The 21,718-nt window shown below is 44.7% G+C and overlaps 1 protein-coding gene across 1 annotated transcript in view; it reads right to left on the reverse strand.

Moving 5' to 3' along the window:
- The window catches only part of GNAS (GNAS complex locus), a 150,080-nt gene extending 142,821 nt beyond the window's left edge, over positions 1-7,259 (reverse strand). The window contains exon 1 of the mRNA XM_082773468.1: positions 6,925-7,259. Coding sequence (XP_082629594.1) covers positions 6,925-7,171 — 247 coding nt within the window. The 5' untranslated portion in view covers positions 7,172-7,259. The remainder of the gene's footprint in view (positions 1-6,924) is intronic.
- Between the last annotated feature and the right edge of the window lie 14,459 nt (positions 7,260-21,718).

Raw genomic sequence — 21,718 nt, forward strand, 5'->3', positions numbered from 1 at the left:
AGTTACTAGGACCAAGTAGGTCACACCACTAGCAAGGGGGTGGAAACTGCTCAATGAATAAGATTTTGCACAATTGTCTGCAGAACCCCACTCTGGAGCAAGCTGAGAGCACAGATGGAAATAGCTGCAGGAATAGCATCCATTTGGAGTCAAGGTGGGATCGCGCTCTACATTTTTGCATCTCACCCCTCCTTCCTAAGGAAGCTATACAAACAAGGGTTGATTCTTCTAACATAAGAAAACTGGTAGACATCAGGTCTGGAAAAAGTTGTCATAGCTGGAATCTACATCCTTCCAGCTCTCAAAGAAGGAAAACAATTTCTCTGGACCAGGTATTGTACCTTCAGGCACCCAGCAGCTCTTCCTGAGCTGCCCCAGATGCCTCTTGCAGGCAGCATACAACACAAACACAGCTCCAACATATATATGTATATATAAAAATAAATGCTGAGAAACTGGGGAGACTTTGAACCACATTATTGTATGCAGCTCCAAAAATCTCACAAGTGCGTCATGAATCAGACAACAGGACTTTGCTTGTACTTTATTGCAGCAGTAAAGTTTGAACTATAAATAGCATAGAAGCACTTGGTCTCTCTTTTTTTTTATGATTTATTTTCAAAGTACGTTCTCTTTTAAGAGGCACCAGTTTGTGTTCAGTCCTCCTCTCTCATTTCTTCACTGCTGGTGCTCTCCATCAGCGATTCCCAGCCATGACACCGCCAGACCTAGAGAAACCCTAGCACAGGAGACAGTTCAATTTAAGATGCTGCAGAACAAAAAGGAGCTAACAGCTACACATGAGTGATCAAGCAATGTTGCCTGCTCTGGAAACTGCAAGTGAAACAGTGCTCTTCCCACTCTTAAAGAAAAAAATCATAGTATGGAGCTGGCCTAATAGCACACAAGTTGATTGGAGCCAAAAGCATGTTAAGTGAGTCCTTACTTCTTCTGCAGGCAAAAAATGTGGCAGTTTCACTCAGGTATAGCCACCTACTCTGCACTGGGAAAACTTATGATGCCAGCAGGTACAACCGCTGTCCTTCCTACAAGAGGAAGGGAAGAGCTGCTGCCTTCCTTCAGGACAGAGATGGAACAAACAGCTAAGAACAATAGGCAAAACCAGAGCACAGCTGGGGTATAGTCTTCACTTAAAAATAAGCAACAGTCTTTGATACAACTCTCAAATTAGGTCTGTGGCTACACATGAATGCTGCCTTGCTATAGTAAGATATCATCATCTCTATCCCACCAGGCATTTAATGAGTAAAAATACAGGTTACCACTAACACAGACATTGCCTACACACTGGGGAAGAGGAGAGATGATGCACACCCATGCTGCTGTGGTGGGTGCTAGGGAACAGGGAATCCCCCAGATCCCTCAGCCCCTTCCCCACAACAATCCATGCTGGCACGTACATGGAGCAACTAATGCTGAAGGGCTGCAACTGTGAAAGCAATTATTTTGCAGTTTGGCTCTCTGTACAGAAAGCATCATCCTAGCATCAATAGTGTGCCATCCATTAGCAGTCCTTCATTGTGACACTTTTATAGCAGTGCTGCTGTAGGTTTCCTAACAACTCCTATTGCCAGACCCTGCTTGAAGCAGCTCTAACTTTGCCAAATTTCAAATATACTGGCTGAAGCTTTCCATGCCATGTGTCTGCCTGAAGCTAGTGATTTTTGTTTGTGTATAGATAGTACAAAAAAAAGTTAAGGTCAGGAGCACTCAAGGAGGAAGAAATAAAGGCAGAGAACAATGAGTAGCTTGTCTGTCTCCTTTCTATGGAAACAGGAGAGAAACTATTTTACCAAGTTATCTAAAGCATAGATGTGCCAGTGCTGAAGATAGCATGTTGCTCCAAGGTACAGTGACCATAATTGCATCACAGGTCCTGAGCTAGCACTGCTTGCATATTGAGTAAAGCCTTGTTAAGGTATGCAAAGCTTTCCAGGTGTTTTTTTTCAGCATGAGAATGCTCCACATCCAGCAGATCTCTGCTGGACAGGCAGCAGTCTATGCCATAGATCCCATTTTGTATGCAGTGGTGAGAACCGAGTAGGACTTGTCTTGCAGAGGCTCTTCATCATGAAGACAGACCCGTAATTAGCATACCACCTCCCGGTGTCCGCAGCGGGATCATCATGCCTGCAATGGAAAGTACCCAGTGGATGGAAACCACAGATTCCCACGTCCAAGTGTTTTTGTAGTATCTGGTAATTACTGGGAGCCCTGTTGGAAAAAATTGTAATTCCTTTACCACTAATGACAGCCCGTTTGGAGCACAGTTGTGTACTGCTGCCTTCTGAGCCTCTCTCAGCGCGCAGGAGGCCAGGTTGCTCAGCAGAGCAGCCCGTTATAAGACACTTGCACTGCTAGCGTCCTATTGGGTTGAGTCTAGAATTTGTTGGTTTTCCTATTCCTTATTTTTTAAAGGGGAAATGAAACACCAACTTAGTATAAGATGTTAAGGTTCAGAAACCCTGTTCTCAAGAATTAGAAAAAAACAGGATACAGGTTCTCTCTACAGTTTTAGTCTATTTTTCCCTACCTTTCACATATCTTCCAATAAGGATCATATCCTTTTTTTCCCAGGGCTTATACCTACTTCAGCTCACAAAACATGAGGCACAAGAAACAAATGAGAGCTGGAAGTGAATGAAACTATTTTCTACAGTGACAAGCTCCTGTGAGAGGGAATCTCTTCAAGCACCTAAACAGATACTTATCTGTACAACTGGTTGCCTTCCTCTCAGCCATGCCTTCCCCACCCGCCCGGTCCCTGACAGAAACAGAGTAGTGTCAGGATAACCACCTAACTGCAAGCAAGGTACGGAATCACAACATGAGGAAGGATATTTGTGGGTTATGCCATTAAATGCAGCCCTGCAGAACCAGACCAGCTTCATTCTGGTGCAGCGCTACCGCAGCAAACCGAGCAACACGTGCTTCCCATCACTGGCACCAAGCCATGCTTCACACCTCCGAGATTGCAACTGCAGCATCCAAAGCTTGACTTGAGCATTCACAGCCATGACATCCATGCTCTAAACACATGAAGTGCACTAAAAGAAGCTGAGTGCTATGCAGAAAAGTTAACATTATGCAAAGATCACTCATTTAAACTTTATGGCAGCTTCGGACAGCTTTAGCCTTAGTCCTTCTATGGTCCTATTTCCCTCCCCAGCATCCATAAAAGCAGGAGAACGATGCCACCTCATCGCACAGCAGTGCCATGCAGACACAGTCACTGACATTTGTGGAGACTACATTCCCTGCAGTGATCAGGGCTGCAGAAAAGCCCACAAGGAATTCAACAGTTCCTTATTCAGTACGGGGTACGGATGGCGTGTCATAAATAGGGCACGGGGTAACACATTGTACGAGGAGGATAAGAATATTGAATAGCCACTCATTCACTGCACAACATCCATCTTGTGCACTCAATGAAGTACAAGCCCTGTGGAAGAAAATACAATGTAAACCATACAAGACAGTCTTTAATTATATGTTATCCAGGGGCTTACCATGCAGCACACACACAGAAAGAGTGACTGCGGTTAGTCTTCATGCTGATATTTTCTAGCTTCTTAAAGCATTTTTTTTTTCCTGTGTAATGTATTTCCCCTACAAAAGCTTTTAATTTGCATGGCCTATATTCATATTTGTACCTATAAGTAAGAACACTTCTAACAATTATTTAAGAACTGATGTAGCTAAGATTCAGAACTGTTTAGTATGTTGTAGTTAAATATCCCAGATAACAAGCACGTGCATCTCTATTTACATACAAAGATATCTAAGCCCCCTTTTCTCTATGGGAATAACCCATAAGTACCTCTCACATGGGTGAGAGTTCATAGCAAAGCAACACAAACACCAGGAGAGCTGAGCACATTTCTGACAATTTTTTTTTTTTAAGTTGCTGTTGGAAAAATACTAACTGATCAAAAACATTAAAACCCCAGAGAAAGGAATAACATTGTTTTCATATATTTGTTATATGATAAAAACAAAATTTAAGATGAATTATAATACAAGTCTTAAAAAAGGCTGAGGAAGACCAAAATTAAAGTCACCAGTGGGACACACACATAGTGGAATTGTTCTACAGCAAAGTTTAAAATCCCCCGTAAGTTTAAAATTCCCCCATAAGCACACTTCAAATTTAGGCTGAAGACTGTTCCCAAAACAAAAAGAAAGCCCCCACACTCTGAAAAACACCCTCCAATACACTGTAGTAGCCCTGAACTGTCATCATAATTATGAGCAGAGTCTTAAATTGAGACTTGGTACACCCACATGCAGCGCATTAAACAAAATCCAATGAAATCACATCTGATTGTTTGTGTGAAAGGGAAATGCACAAAGGGAAAAACTCATGTACCACCACAAGTATGGAGTCAAATTACTGCTTCAAAGATACAGCAGATGTAAAACCTTTGTCCCACAAAAATTAAGAGAAGTTTTAGGAATTAGTAATTTACCTGATGTCAAGAAAAGGTTGAAAAGCAATGAAAGAGAAATAAAATAAATTGAGTAACAGGACAGGGATACCCACATGCACTGCACATCCCTGAGAACACTGACAAAGCAAGGAACTCTAGTAGGTCTAAACAAAAAAAAAAAACGCAAAACTGAATGTCAAGCATCAGTCGCACTGACCAGCATTCTAATATTGCAAGTAACAGACCAGAGCTTATAGCTTTAAGGTATGTTATCCACATCACAAAACAAAACACACCCAGGCACAGACACAGACTGTGCATTCACTACATTCTGTACACCAAAGCATGTGACAGGAGTAAACTCTGGATTTGCTGTGCAGCTTTTCAGCTCTTGATGTTTGCAGTGAGCTAATGCAGGTGTACCTTAAAGATAAAGTAACTTCTCATACAGACCAGACCTGAAGCATTGGTACAGTTCTCATTTAAGTTCTGTCACTCTCAGAGAAAGAGCAGCCACCTGCAGTGTCCTTCACCATTCACACCATTGCTCTGTGTCTGCAGGAGCACATCAGCCTGAAGAGTTGGTAGCACAAGCAAGAAACTGAGTACCTTTTGAAGCTTTTGCCATTAAGCCTACAGTGTCAGGTGAGGAAACATCCCTCGTCTGCACTTCTTCAGCATATTTTCCCCTACCCTAGCTCTATTCCTTGGAAGTAGACTCAGTTGCTGCTTTAAATCCAAGCTAGACAGTCCTGCCCCTCATTCGATTGCAGGTCAATTTCACTGCCCTGCATAATTAGCAGGTGTAATCCATAAGCATGCAGGCTATGTCTCAGTACAGAGATGCTCAGCTACAGCAGCAATACCTGCACATGCACATAATCAACCATGCAACAAACTTCTTGGTCCAGTTTAGAAATAGAAAATTCACGGAGTAACAGTACAAGCGGGATACAGGGAGACGCAACAAGGGAAGGAAGCTAACTAGAGAACTGACAGTCTCTGCGCAAGGCGCGGGGAAATGGGTCTCTTAGGCATCCCAAGATTTACAAGAGGGCCAAGAAGTGACTTCCTGCTATTCAAGTCCAGGCTGAAATATAATAAACCACTGCCAGCATAACACTGACTCATATCCATCAGATTTATAAATCAGTACTTTGACAAAGAATACTCTCTCTTTTGGCTTCACTATGGACAACTTCAAGCTACTAGGATATGTCATTTAACCCACTATGTTTAATGTCACTTCTGCAAAAAGCAGCGCCGTGGCACAATGTGCTAGAAGAAACGTTAAAAAAAAAAAAAAAAAAAAAAAACAGGCCACTGAAACATTGCCTAGTGCAAATGCAGCAGCCCATCAGATAGCCTTCCTGACTTACAGGCAAGCAGATTAACATCAGCATTAGTCTTCTTGTTTTGTTTTTAATCTACAAAGAAAGAGACATCCATTCTCACAGCTCCTTCTCCAAGCACTTGTTTACTGCAGAACAGACTTGAAATAAATTAAAAAGTTAAGATCTAAAATACCTGTGATGCAGCCTGTTCTTGAAAGGAGAGCCACGTTGGTCAGAGGTGTGACTTCCCACCAACGCGCTTGCAGCATACAGAGCTCAGAGCCTTCACGCAAGGATCGCTTGCTCTGCCCACCCCCCCAGAAGAAGGAAGACACCTTCAGAAGCACGTATCGCTGTGGCCACATCACAAGGGATCACATTTATAGACCAAAAACTTTTAGCACTGAGACTTATAACACCATCTCAATACTGCTCTCTAAAGCTCCTCAGCAATTCAGCCCCTCGAATACAGACTACGAACATATTGAGTTAAAATAAAATAAAATAAAATAACACCAAGAGGGCCAAGTCTCCCCATTCATCACACGGGGTACCACGCCAACCTCAGCAGGCAGGAGGCTCCCCAGCCTGCAGAAGTTTGAGGCACCATCTGCTACCCCAGGATGTCCAGAGCTCCGCAACGTGCTGTCGGTGTCCCAGCCGAAGCGTGCTGAGGAAAGGGGAGTGGGAGAATTTCCGAGCCCCCTGGACTTACCTGGCAGCTAATGCACGGCTCTGCTCGGCCGTGTGTTGGGAGCACCCCAAGCACCTCTGGCACCCCCTGCAGCACCCCGTGCCCCCCGCCCAGCCCCCGGCCCTGCCGCACAGGCAGGTGCACGGCCCCGCCGGGCTGCAACCAACCTCGGAGCCCCGACACCTCCCCAAGCCGCCAGCACTCGGCGAGGCGACGCCAAGCCACGAACGAACGCGCACGGGAAGACAGATAAATAAATAAATAAATAAAAACCAAACTCAAAAAAGGGGGAAAACCTCCCACAGCCCCCAGCACCGCCCACGGCTGGGGGGGGTCCCTCCGACCCCTGCGGTCTCCCCCTCGAGGTGCAGCCACCGCCCCGACCGCCCCCCCCCGGGTTCGCCCCCGGGGGGGAGCCGCCGGCCGCGTCCCGCCCGCCGCTCACCGAGCAGCAGCAGCCTGTGCGTCTGCTTGTACTCCCTCTTCTCCGCCTTCAGCGTCTTGTCGATGCTCTTGCTCCGCTTCTTGTCCGCCCGCTCCTTGGCCACCAGGTCCTGCCGCAGCCGGTGCCGCACCTGCGGGTCGCCGTGCTCCGCTGTCACCGGGGGGGGGTCCGCCTCGCCCCGGCCGCCGTACGGCACCGAGGGGCGCGCCGCGGCCAGGCGGGAGCGCAGGCTGTAGCACAGCCCCATGCTGCCGGTGCCGCGGCCTCCCGCCCGCCCCTACCGCATGCTCTCCGCCGGGCTGGGGCCGGGCCGGGCCGGGCAGGGCGAGGCGGCGCCCGGCGGGCTCTTAAACGGCCCCGCGGGGCCGGGGCTGCCGAGCGCCGCGCCCGCCCCTCCCCGCCCCTCGGCGGCCGGGCCCCCGCACGTGATGCCGCCATGGCTACCATCTTGTGAGGGGAGCGGCCCTCAGGCGGCCGCCGGTGCTGGGGGGGGGGGGGGGGGGGGGGACACGAGGTGTGAGGCGGGGGGACGGTGTCTCCCCGGCCCCGTCATGTCGCTCGGTGCACACCTCACGGCCCCCGTTACTCCCTCACTCGCCCCCCAGCTAGGCTGGGAGCTGGGGTGACATCGGGGAGTTGGGGGGATGCTGCCCACTGCTCTGTCAGAGAGCTGCCGTGGAGGTGTGCTGCCACAAGATCTCAACCCACTGGAAATAAGGGGGAGATACCGAGTCACGGCCCATTTTCATGCCCCAGATTTTCTTCCTGCTATATGCACTCGTATTTGTGGCTTCTTGTGTTCTCCATCAGTGCCGTCACCCAGCGCAGACGTTAAGGTCGAAGCTTGCTCTGTCGCTCTCCCCCTCTATTCTGCAGGCACCACATCTGACTGTTGTTTTGTTTTTTAACAAACTTCAATTTTACCTCAGTTGCAATCAATTCACCTGGCTGGGAGTGATAATTGTGGTTGTGGCAGTATCCCCCCCTCCGGCAGCATGCTCAATGCACATACTGCCAACTTTGTCATACTGTACTTTATACTCATCTCCGGCCAGCTCTAAGCATTCACTTATAATATGACTAATATTCTCTGGGGCCTGGCCACACATCCTGCACTCTGGAGTTAGATCTTTCCAAGCAGCTCTCTGTGCTGTGGCATATCTGCTAAGAGCCTGCGTGGTTATAACCGAAATCTCACTTTCAGTGCTTTCTCATGAGTTAGACATCTTGATATAAATTTCTCTTTGGAAACCTGTAAGTCCGTGTTAGCAGAACACATCCATTACAGGCTGCAGTGGCTCCCTCTTGCCTCTTCGTTCCTGCCACCCGAACGGGCGAGGGGAGAGCTGCCCCGGACTGTACTCAGAGGTCACTGTTAGCCAGCTCTGCACATCTTTTGTGTCTCATCACTCAAGAGTTTTTATTAGTCTTGGGACCCAGGCTTAAAGCAGGCTGCTTGGTATTCAGAGACGCAGAGGAGGAGCCCTCGCTCCTGGTCCTGCCTCTGCTGAAGGCCACGACAAACACCACGCAGCCCGCGGCAGCACTCCTCGCCTTCAGCCCCATACTGCAGGAGGGAGCTGGGGCTTCTTTGCAAACCTCCTCTCTGGCATCCTGTTCCCAATGTGTTTCCAGGAACAATCAGCGACGGCGAGTGGGGATGCCAGAACAAAGTTCAGGAAATGTATTTAAATGATCTGTGAGTCTGGGCTCAGACAGGGTCATGAACAAATGCTTCGCAACAGGAACAGGCCCAGGGAGATTGGCACCTATTCCATCAGAAGACACTGTGTGTTTGTGTCCCTCATAAGAAGGATGTTAATTATTTCAACACATTTATCCCTATTTAACTGACTTTCAGCCAGACCTGGTAGCTATGGTCAGGTTCTTATCTCTTCACTCCTGCAAGTTGTGCTCCTGAAAGTCAGTGGGTCTGTTCCTGGAGAAAGGCATCACCTGAGCCAAGGGAGAGAACACCTACTTCTTTCCATTTATTGTGTTGCAACATTCACAGCACCTAATCAATACCCTGCTGCCTGGCTGTTACAACAATTAGTAAGTGTACAAATTAAATCATTACCCAGCAGATAAGTTCACTTTAAACATCACTATGAGCCCAAGCTTCAGAAACAGTTGCTGCACACTGCAGAAATTAATCAATCTTGCATTATGCTTGAGATGCCCACATGACTCACTTTCTGTCTCCACTGCTGTAATGTCTTTTCCTCTGTGACTGAGAGTTCATCCTTCTGATGAGCACACCCCTGAGAATGTAATATACCAAGAAAATGTAAAGGTCAGACTAGAGGATTATTAATAGTGGTTTTCTTTTTCTTTCTGTGCTTTTTGGAGAGGCACTAGAACAAGAGTAAGGTTATACTTGGAGACAGGACAGTTCTGTGAAGCATGCTGTGCTGTGGGGATCTATGTGCTGCTGCTAAAGGAAAGGGAACTTGCAAGTGCTGTGGAGAAAAAAAAAAAATCTAAACAAAACCAGAAGGTAAAGTGAGAAACTAAAGGGAAATATTCAGCCTATTAATTTGTTCCCACGGCTCTGCAGGTAGACAACCCTTTTCTGTTTTCCTGCCTGCGCAGTTTATAGCAAGACAAGTTTACGACCAGTCTGTTTCAGTTTCATTACTTCGAAAACTTTTCCGGTTCAGGTGACGAGTGCTGCAGAGCACTCCAAGCTTATCTTTGCTGTAACATTTGCTGTAACATTCATCCTTTCCTAGGTAGGATCTGAAGTAGAAATCTGAGAGGGAAGCAGAATGTCAAAGTGGAAGACAGGCTTTCCCTCACTCTATTTCATTTCAGAACCCCCAAAATAACTCATATAACTAATGAATTACTCGTTTCAGGAAATCAGAAATTGCACATCCTGGTATACTGGCTATGGCCCTGCCTGTAGTTACTGTGTAACTGTAGTTAGTCCTTTCCAGCTGTTAACAATGTCAGAGACACATCAGCTTCCCAGCTTACACCAGTCTTAGCAGCAAAATTTCTGATTGACTTTAGTAACAGCAAGGGTAAGGTCATATATTTCCTCTGGGTAAGGAGTGTGTGACACATTGACAGCTTTTTGAAATCACACCCAGTTTCAGAGATAGCAGAGGGAATTACCTCTAAGAACAAACTATCTTCTGCCATATACGAATACTGTTCATCCACGTAGTACTCGCAGCATTTGTACTGGGGACAGATTCAGGCTTGAAAGTGGTTTGCAGTTAAAGAAAATGATTCTTAAAGCTGCTGGTCATGTCCATGGACACACACTATGTATCTACCCACCTGTGCATGGTAGCTTGCATAGCTCATGTCACAGTTTCAGCTTCTTTCAACCTCCTTAAGCAAAAAACATCACAAGAAGTAAATGTCCACACATAGCGAAGGGAGAGCTTGTAAAGTCCAGCTGGCTGGTGGGACAAGGCACAGCTGCACCAGCCCAGGAGGAATTCTTCACATCAGGGATATGAGAGGGCTATCTGAGGCATGGCATCTGCAGATGTAGCGTGGCTGTAGGGTTCGCTGCTCCTAAAGACATCTCTACATCTCCTCTCCTCTGGCCAGCAAGTGGAGTGGGGATGACTGAAGACCCTGCCTCCTCCTGACTGCTCAGGGAATGAAGGGAACAGAGTTGCCCTTCCCTGACCACTGGGCTGCAGATCTCTCTGTGGGTTTATTGCATTGCTTCTACCATCTGCAACAGGGAAAAAAAAGAAGAGAAAAAAAAAAAAAAGTGGAGAGGTTAAAAAGCAAAGCAGGCCACCTGGGAGTGCAAAAAAGTACCAAAGAAGAGAGAAGAGAGGCAATAACCATGGGACTATATCATTAAAAGAGACATGGACACATAAGCAAAAGAACTTGGATCAATACCAAGAAACATGTCAGCAAGAGAAATGTAAATGAGTAAAATTTGCATTAATTTGTGCCTTGGGAGGGAAACTAATCGATTGAACTCAGGACACCCTAGCAAAACTCCCACCCCCATTACAGTAAGTGATCTATACATGCAATGTTCATTTCTTGTTGCAAAACACCAATGTGTCAGACATGCTTATGAGCTTTCTGGCACTCCCCTCCCACAGGCTGTCCTCTCTCCAGAGCACTGATTCGCACTCAGGTTTTCCAGTGTAGGTGGCTGTAGCCTGGCATCTCAGGTCAAGGCATCTCAAGTAGAGGACTCAGCTTTTCAGAGACCCTGTAATTGCCACTCAGTGCAGCTGGAGGAGGGAAGGGTGCTGAGCACCCCTGAAGAATGCATTTTGCCACCCAGTTGTAACGCAAGGCACTTAGTGCATAAAGTGAGGAAACTAGATTTATGAAGTTTGCTCACTGTCTGTATGACCAAATAACTACTCCAAACTGGGAGGATTTTCCATTAATTTTAGCTGAAGCAGGTTCTGTCTGGTCTCTACTTTTGATCCTTTGTTTCAGGTCAATAAGTAGCTGCTGTTATTCCCCTATTTCCTACAGCGAAGTTTAGATTTAAGTGGGTGACTAAGTGCCTAATTTCAATCTTGACTTTCTATATCTCTATGTATATATCAGTCTAAACTGTTAACTTGTTGGCTTCTTTCAGAAGCCCTGAGAACCAGGAGTTTCTAACACCTATAACCACAAAGTTTCTAATACCTATAACCACAGAGCCACATCTCTTAATTCAAAAGACAGCTCTCCTGCTAAATAAGAATCATGATACTCAGATAAGGGATGACAGTCAGAATTTGTAGCCTTTGAATTGTATTTAAAGTACAAAATGACAGAAGTTATTAGTGCTTTCATTTATGGGACGGTGCTCTCAGGACATGGTCAACAAATGCTATATCACTGTTAGTGCACAGCAGGCTTTCAGCTTCCCACCTGGGCTCACAGGATGAGCAAAATCACCTTCACCTAGGAGGATATTCAAGTCCATTCCATGTATAGTGAGAGCAAAGTCTTTACGGAGGAGACAGGAGCATACAGATATGGTTATGGGATGTGATGACATCCTGGTCTAAATGCCAGTTCTGACATCCCTCTGGTCCATCGTTGATTCCCTGAAGCCGCAGAGTGAAGTCATGGACTCCAGGAACAAAGCTGTGCACTGTGTGTGGAGTGTAGCTGAGTCGGTAAGCTTCCAACTTAATTAATATCCTGATTGGCTTTATGCAGATGTTAGCTATTCCGAAGCAATCACCACGAGATCCTTCATCACCTCATCCACCATTTGTCTTCTCCATGGTCCTGACAACGCGGTGAGGGATAGCAGACGGGCCATGGCAAGAAGGGCGTTCAAAGATGGTAGTTCTTGGCTTTTGCTACCTGAGAGTATTGCAGTGTGAGTTCAAAATGACACTGTGGCTATAAATTAAAGTGTGACTATTTGCTTCTGGCTCCATTCCTCTTGCCAAACTCCTGAAAGCACTCATTTAACTGTCTTTTAGCAGTAACGGCAGCCTGTGCTCTGGGGAGACCCACTGCTCGCTGACAGGTAGGGTTCACTGGGCACAGAACCAGCCAGTAACACCATCCAAATTCCAAAGTACAAGCTTTTCACTCCATTGAATACAATAAAACTTGCTACCTTTCCCCTTGACTATCTTTATGGACGCTTAGTTAGTTTTCAGCATCATGCCTCAGTTTTACTTCAAGAGTACTAAAGTGTGGTCCCCCTCAGACTCCTCCTTTTTTGTTTTACCCTTTGAAGATCATGTGTGATACTCCCTAGTTCCCAACAGTGGCTTTCTGGGTCCAAGAGCTGTCACCTGAACAAATATTTATGGCTTCAGGTGACAAAAGAATAGAGCACATGGTAAAATTCCTTCCATTCAGAAATCCCTTAGCCAGATGACCTACCTAATTCCACTGGTTTCATTGGGCTTCAATCATACCTCTAGGGGAGACCTGCCACATGCGAGGTGCCCCGAGCTGGGCTGGAAAGCCACTGGGATTGCACTTGTGAAAACAGAAAAGCGATATTTTGATAAAGCAGCTTATTTCCTTTTCTTAACTGGCTGTCCTGCAGACTGCAGATACTTCCTGTTTCCCCTCCGTCCCTTTCTAGGAGATAAAGCAACGTGTTTGTTGTTGAGATCATTGTGGCACCTTTAGCAAACTGAGTTGTCATGGGACTCCCTGCATAAACAGAGCAGGTTTTCAAGGATAATACACAACATAAATGAGCAGTCTTGTTCTGTCAACAAAAGCCCGTGTGTTTATAAGGACCCTCGAATACGTTTTTAAAAATACTCGGGCGGATATTTTTAGCTGTGAGAGCCTCTCCAGCCTCCCCTAACACACCGATACTGTTCTTGGCGACATTCTCCCCCTCTCCCAGGCATGCTACATGAGTCTGGTGGCAAAACTCCCACTGAGGGAGGTTCTGCAGAAGCAGAGCCCTGAGCAGCAACACAGCCTCTTGTTATTCAGGCTATACTGACATCTGTTGGCTCTTATCAACAAAGGTAGGAAAAAAACAAAGCCAGTTGGTTTCATACACTGAGATAGCATTCGCTGGCCAAACAAATAACTGGGCGAGCAATCCTGCAACTGGCTTGCATCCAGGCATGATAAGTAATTCATAGACAGGACTGTCCAGTGGGCAGGGTCAAGTTTAAAGCTAGGGGCCTCCTCTGCAGTTATCAATGTATCACCATCCCTATGAAACACACAATTCCCAACGATCGCCCTTCCAGCTCTGTGCTGCTCCTACATCTCACCCTGAAACACCACAAGTTGCCTTCCCAAAGAAGGCTGAAGCCTGCTCGAAGAAGCTGTGTTTCCCTTCGGGCATGGTATTTGGTCCATGTGACTAATTAAACCAGTAGGACACGAACACTCATTTCTGAATCAGTCTGAAAAGATCACCCAACCTTTTGGAAAAAACAAGTAAGAACTGAGCAAAACATTTCACGTGAACTACCAGAGTCTTACTCAGATGTACAATTTTGATAATATAACTTGATGTTCAGTGCAACAAGCACAGAACAACTGAACGCCCTGGAATTCAGCCAGCATCCTGCTTTGGTTAGGAGCTCCGTCCTGCAGTTACTGTCCTCATATGTCAGGGCTCTTACTCACAGAATTCATACATGGCTTAACCGAAGTAGGTACCAGTGCTACTCACTTCTCTCAGGCTCACTGGTGAAGCAATTACAAGCCTCTTTTTCTTTTTTTTTTTTTTTTTTAAGTGACTGCTGCCAGAAGTCTGGCAAGTGCCAAGTTTGACTGTGCAGCCCAAGGGGTTCTCCGAGAAGCTGCCTGCAAACTCAGTTCACAGCTGGTTCGGGGACTGATTTGGCAGCAGCGCTTTGTGAGAGAAAGAAAGAACAAACAAGTATTGCAGAGGTGCTGTGGGCATGGGAGGAAGTTACACGGAAGAAGACTTGTGATAATTCGGGCTGCAGAGGCAGACTCGGGTTGCCGAAGAAGATTACCAGCTGCTGTTTGTACCTGTTGTACGTGTGGGAGCAGGGCTTTGTGCACGTCCTGTGTACCCAACCTAGGCTGCACCGAGGAGATAGAGACTACCATCCGTTTCCCTTCGGAGTGGAAACAATTCCAGAAATCCCTCTCCTTGCTAGTCTTCACAAATATTTGTTAAATGTTTGGGTCAACAGCTTTTAGTTTTGGCCTCACAAAGCGTAATCTCTTTAAAAAGTCAGATCTGCCCTTTGGTTTTAAAGACAGTTTGTGCCATTTGGTTTTTGAAAGAATTTAAAATAGAATTAGCTTATTTTACAGCATTGTAAATCTCTCCTGGCTGGCTCCAGAATAAGTAGGCTGTTAAATCCTACTAGTAAAGATTTCATCATTTCTCTTAGAACTGCAGTTTAATGTTTCCCATGGAAGCTCGGGGCCAGGCTCACTCTGCCTGCTGGACTTCATTGCTGTCATGCAGCTTTAAAGGAGCAAATGGCAGAGAAACAATGGATCCACTTTCTCGGGGAAAAGAAAAAAGCAGTGAACATGAAAGCACTCGTGGTCACACGGGACAGTGGAGGTAACACCGGTGCCTGCACCGCCGGCAAGCCCCAGGGCAGCTCTGCCACTGATGGGTTCTGTGCCAAGACATGCGTGAGGAGCTGGGCTGCCAGGACCAGGGAGGCTGAGTGAAGCCTAGGGCTTTGAACTCCTCTTCACACCTTCTTTTTGTTATTCTCGTGTTGCCTAAACACCTGCATCTCACCTCTTGCTAGGGCTGCAAAAAACAGAGGTGTCAATTCACCATAGCTGCAGCTGTAATCATAATTCTGGTTATTTGTGCACTGCTTCCAGGGGCAAGATGCTGTCGGCGGCCAGGAGGAGGACACTGGAAATACTCCCCGCAGCACAACAGCTGCATCTGCTCCGCGTTACACACGGTCACTTGACCCTGGCTCCGGGAATAGTGTCAGTTCCCCCAGATGCAGCCTCCTGATAAGCCAATCAATCACAGCCCCGAAGGAACTGAGTTCACCCTTTTTTCCTTTGCCTGCAGCAGTACAGCTTACACCATTAGTTAATGAAATCTGAAACTGCAGCGAAGGCTACAGGATTAAGAAAGCACAGCGTTTTCTCAGGGGGCAGCTCTGTGTGCACACAGAGTGTTTTTTAATGTTTTCCCCTGTTACATCACTGGGAAATTGGTTTAGCTGGCAGCAGAAAACGGCCTTTGGCTGGAGAGAGCATCCTGCCAGCTGCCGGCAGCACAGAGCTGCAGTGTGCCTGTCCTCTAGATGTCACCACTGCCACAGCCTTGCAACAGCCTGCTCCTGCAGCCAGGCGGCCCCCAGTGCCCACCAGGACAGAGGGGCTGCCTGTGAGATGGCCATAAAGCCCCTTTTAGGTTGCTAATGAGGCCTCAGTGTATTAACACCAGCCTCATTAAAAGTTAAAAAAAAAAAAAAAAAAAAAGAACAAGCCCACTTCATTTCTTTTTCACTGGGTTGTTGCTTCACTACTTGCTTTCCCACCTCTGGTTTCTAATGCAGTCAGAGCCCTCCTGCTCTCCTGTATTACCTAATGCTGCAGGTGCAAAAGGAGAGCAATCATTAATTTACAACCTTTCCTCTTCTAGAACAATTTAAAAAAAAAAAAAAAAAAAAAGGAAAATGCAATGTTCCTTCTCATCCTCCATCTCAATACATCTCAAGACATATTTTGGTGCTATCTCAGTAGTCTTTTTCAACTCACCCCTGGTTTCCATAGGGAAAAAAATCATTAACTCTTTGCTGGGATAGTGCTGAAGCACATCAAGCTGGAACGCCCACGCAAAAGGCTTGTGTCTGTTGGGATGGCACCTCAGGAGGGTCCTTCTTGCTGGGCTGGAAAGTGGCAGTATGCACTCAACTGAGGTGAGAGGCCCCAGGTGACAGGGATACTGTGGTGGTGAGGAAATTAACTTCAGGTCTCACTTTTATAAAGCTCTCCTGGCTCTGCAAAGTGTTTCCAATTCCCCTTTCTGTTATCACTAGTGAAAAAAAAAACAAAACCACATACACACACACACAAAAAAAAAAAAAAAAAAAACAACAACAACAACAAGAGAATGGAACAATGAAGACAGTGAAGTCTTCTCTTGTCAATAAACTTTCATCTGGAAAAAAAATTAATAAATCAAACCCAAAACCAACCAACCAAAAAAACCACCAAAGGCAACTGCATTGTAGTATCAGCAATGGGTATAGTGGCTACAAAAGGAAAAAGACAAAACCCTATAATTTTCTGGACGTGAAAGCACGTACTGCCAAAGGATTCTTGCTTTCAGAGATGAAAGCCAGAATTTTAATATTCTACACCAAGGGGATTATTTTTGCCAAAACTACATCTACATTAGGAATTCAGCTGTCTTTTGTAGTCAGAAGACATGAAAATAAGATTGTTACTACGTGCCTTTTTGTCCTAAGTCAGCCTTTGTCAGAAAAAAAACATACCCACAAGATTTTTTACCAGAGTGTATTTTCCTCTATTTCCTAGCCAGTTAGCTCCAAGTTTCAGTGCAACATCCCAGTGACACTGGAGCACAGCCACAATGCGCAAAGATGACACCTTGCTGGGAATTTATGCAACGTGAAGTTCACAGAGGTTGTGCCTTTCTTTCAGTTCCCAGTTTTTCACTTCCACATGGCCATAAAAAACAACCCATAAATCATCGCAGCATTTGCTTTTAAACGACTTGAGAACCTTTAATCTGCTTCCACAGATGAAAAAACTGTGCCATGACGCTCGAGAGCTCAGCATAACGCCCGCCTGGAGGCAAGGCGCAGGCAGCGCTCCCTCTCCCACCACAGCACAGCAGAAGTGGCAGAGCATCCCCCCTGCCATATGCTTTCTGTGCAAAGGCTTTGCTGGGTTTTTACACAGACACAGGTTTTACACTTGCCAGACAAGGGATGATGAATAAGGAGCTGTGCTCTCTGCTCTAAAACTAAGAGGTACTCACTGGTCTGTTGTGTGGAAAGCTGTGTACAGGGATCTCCCGAGAGCACCACTGCACTTGGTGCAGCTGCGGAAGGATGAGTTGTCCTTTCTGAATAGACTCAGGTCCCAGAGATGGGCTCAGACTATTTCATCCTAATGCTGAATTGCTTTGAAGATGCCTTTACCTTTCATAGCATAAGTACCCATCGTGAATAGCTTCCTGTGGCTCCAGGTCAAGTAAAAGTCATGATGATGCATCCAAGCACACATTGGGTGTCTCAAAACTGCTATACAGGAAAGGAAAACATTTGTATTTTGGATTAGAACATCTTCCTATTGCTTTAGTCATCCCTTTGTTTATATAATACAAGAGGCTCTGTTTGCTGCTCCATTTTGAAACGTGCTTTCCCTTGTGGTGATGTCAGTCATATCTTAAGTGATGTTTGTCACTGGAAAGCAAAGGAGGTTTTGATGAGCTTTATTAATTTTTTGCTGATGGCATTTGCTTACACTCCTATTATGAAATAATTCTTTCTGCAGCGAGTGCCAGAGTGCAGATCTGTGGTCTTTCCAGCAGGATTTCAGGGGCAGAACGCGCTGTTAACTATCATTCAGACTTCACATAACACAGAGAGGTTTATGGGACTGAATTAAATTTTGTTGAGAGTAGAAATAACGTGGAGATAAAATTCATAAACAGATGAGTACGCCGAGCCTGCAGAGTTTAGTTCCTTAATTGACTCACTCACGCTAACGACTTGAAAAGGACTTGTTCCTCTCCAGGGCTGATGCTCCGCAGAGACGTTGGCAAAATCCCCCTGGACAGACGGTGCAATTAAGGCACCAGTCCCTGAACGAGCTCCGTTACATGTGGGAGTAGCAGGCAGCTGCCCAGCGCTGGAGGAAGCCCTGGGAACCGCGGTGACTCAGGGTACAGCCCGGCCACCTGCATTATTTCAGCCCAACACACGCATCCATTTGCTGACTAGCACAGACATGTTACGGCATCCTGGCTCGTCGCTGCGATAGGAGCTCCGGTTCACCCTATGATTAACTTCCTTGAAAGCTAACAATAACGTAAAAGGAGACTGCACACAAGTACCAGCCTCAAAAGAGCTTGTAAATGTTTTTTGTTTGTTTGTTTGTTTGTTTTTTCTTCAGCTTATTTTAAATAGTGCTGCATTTTCAGAGCTGCGAAGTTTATTCACAGATAAATTTGGCAACAAAAATCACGCTCACCATATTCTCTGTTGTATTATCTACTCCAAAATCATTAGCAGAAGATTAAAAACAAAATTCACGGATATATTTCAGCTTTCATAGTTTCAGTAGTAACCAGCTTCAGTAAATAATTAATACAACAGAAAGAGAATTTGCTGCATGAGGCAACAGCACCAGTATTACGCTATCAACGGAACTGTGTTCTGTCTTGCTAGTCAATCCTGTTCTGGGTGTCAGTAAGAATATAAACTCAGGCGAAGCACTGTGCTGGTGTACCTCTGCTATTGCCAGTTTACCTGGAGCTGGGTTTGTGTCTGTGCATCTCTGGGCTGCGTGAATGCAGAGTTCACACCTGGGACTACAGCTGGTAGAAAGAACTCCTGCTCCACTGATACACAGTGGCATAAGGTGAATTGGCAGAGATTTGGGACATCTAATACTGTATCTATTCATCAAAAAACATTTGAGTTAATTTGGGTACAAAATCATGTCCACAAAGACAGCTGTTTTCTGCTTCAATCCAAACACACACTTGTGTCAGTGCCTTTCTTTGGAATCATCTTTCTGGTGGATAATCCAGGCAGCTGTATGGGGCCTCTGTGGTGCTTGGGTTGATGCTCAGAATTTTCTTTAAAGTCTCTTTAGATGGTTTATTAAGTATTTAAGGATGTGTTGTATATAGACCACCTGCATTCACCTTACGCTCAAGAATTAGACTTCTGAACATAAAGGCAAAAAGAAAAACAGGAAGTTATTTGAAATGTGAAGAACGCTTCCATTCCGTCTCTTTATTTGTGTCTGGGAAGAAACCAAGCAAAGAAATTTTAAAGAGGATGATCTGACAGCCACTTTTAGGAATACTTATTCAGCATTAAACTGTCAAGAGTAAAGTGCAGCATAAGAAATCAATAGTTCCCATTTCGGGGAAAACAAGGATTATTGGACAGAAAACAAAACCCAGCATTTGGGTTGATGATTAGAAATGTTACATTAAAAGTATGATGGGCAAAGCAAATCGATTAACAGTTTGTGTTTTCCATTTGAGAGAACTGAAGAAAGGCAGAGAAATCAGGAACAGCTCAGGTTGTTTCCCTTTTAGTAAGCACTGTAAATAATTGCTGCTGACCCAGATTTTGTGGAAGCCTTACAGGTTGCTACACCAACCACGGAAATGATAACACCATCATGGAGAATAATTTAACTTTTGGGGTGATTTTCAGAATAGTTTTGCCGTTTGCCTTGATAGCAAATAAAACAATTTTATTCATGGCTAAAATAACGCAAGGCGATGGAAGAGCAGACTAAGCGTATTCTTAAAGTGATCGAACAAAGCTCAATGAAGATGAAGCAAGACTGAAGTTAACCATGTGTTTAAGAAGTAACCAGGTGTTACTAGAAAAACAAATCAAAAAATATATATAGAGAGAAATTTATTAATAGGATTTTTCAGGCACTACCTTTGCTTAAGGCGATCTCAGGAGCATTACCCTGTATGGAATGATAAGGCATGGTCTGGATGAAAGCACTAGACAGATCTGGAAGAAGAGAGAATTAAAAGGAAGATGGTCTCAAAAACTCTCCTGTGATCAGTAACTGACATGCTTATTTTTCAGATCCTTGGAAGAAGCTAATTTTTTTACCTTAAGAGAATTTTCTTGTAGATAATAACTTCAGAGAAAAGGAACGAGAGTGGGAGAGAATGATACTTGGAAAGGAAGAACTGCTATAAAAATGTCATGGTTTTGGCACAGGGACACTAATTTCGCCTCACCTTCATCAGTAGTTGGATTTCTTTATTCATAAAGGATTTCTTCTCCTTAAAACAGTCTTACTCATAAAATGTACATGGTTAAAATTTTAATGTATCACATCTAACTTCATTTACCCTGCTGAAACTTTATGTGAACGAAACTTAGCATGTAAAGCTCTCCTGGAAAAGAAGGATAACTTTTTCCACTGTTCTATTGTAATAAATTTCACAAAGTTACTTTAAATTCTAATAGCTTTGGTTTTAATTAGCTGATTTGAACTGGATTATCTGTGTTTATTATTTTTGGAAATTTGTTTTGAAGAGCATTCTGTACAAAATACCTTTGGTTATTCTTTCCACTTAAATAAAATAGTAGTTTAGTAAACACTGCAAAATAACAGTACAGCTTTATATGTGAAATAATTGGACAACATTAATATATGACCTAACAGATGAACATTGCTTTTTTTGGCACAATAAGCATTGAAAGTAGCACCCTGTAACTCCATTATTAGCCTACTGCAGTGAAGCAGTATTTGAAACTCATGCTTCTGTGTTAGTTAGCAATCCAAATTCTTTACAGACTCACACCTTGAAAGAAAAACTAACAACAAAAATGTGTTATGTTACAAAACGTGCCAGTTCTTGTTTTGTTTTAACCTGGCATTTTGTCAGTTTTGTATCTGAAGGAACAAAATCAGTATTTTGAGGTTCTCCATGTGTTATTGATTACTTTAAAACACAGGCTTTGTTCATTAGAGATTATTAACCTGATTTTGCTTTTGTTGGTCAGGCAAGAACCACTCTGATATCAATAAAAGCATTTTACATTTTGAGCAGAAGAAAACCTGCTGCCTAATGGTATGGGCATTTTCTATGGCAATTGGCTGCTTGATAAGAAAAAATCCCAGAGCTGCTGGTCAGCTTAAATCAGGCAGACAAATGCATCATTTTGACCGCAGATAGCAGTGTGTTCTTTGAAAGTTTCTTGACAGTCCTCAACCCCAAATCAGAATCTATTTCTACTGTTTTTTGTTTGTTTGTGTTTAAATGTGCACCCATATGCTAATCTGACCAAAGCCAATAAAAAACTTAACTGGGGGGTTTGAAGGAAAAGAACATTTTCATGTTACTGCTTGCATGGCCACATAGCAGGATGTATCATAATTCAGGCTTCCTTTACAAAAGCACGAAGACAGGAATGGGAAGCACAAGCCTATGCCAAGGATGTGTTTGGATATTTGAAAATAAGGACACATCAGTTCATGAACACATCTTTTTGTTCTTATCTACTAGACTGAAGTTTGGGGAAATTATTTGTCATTTTGGAATTGTAAGGTGGAATACTGAAGCACAACTCTACTTCTGAAATGTAGTAAAAAGAAATGGAGTATTACGTACATTGAAACAGATTCACTGTTGGCTATATAAAAACAC

This window comes from Aythya marila (genome assembly GCF_965140915.1).
Source record: "Aythya marila genome assembly, chromosome: 16".
Lineage (NCBI taxonomy): Eukaryota > Metazoa > Chordata > Aves > Anseriformes > Anatidae > Aythya > Aythya marila.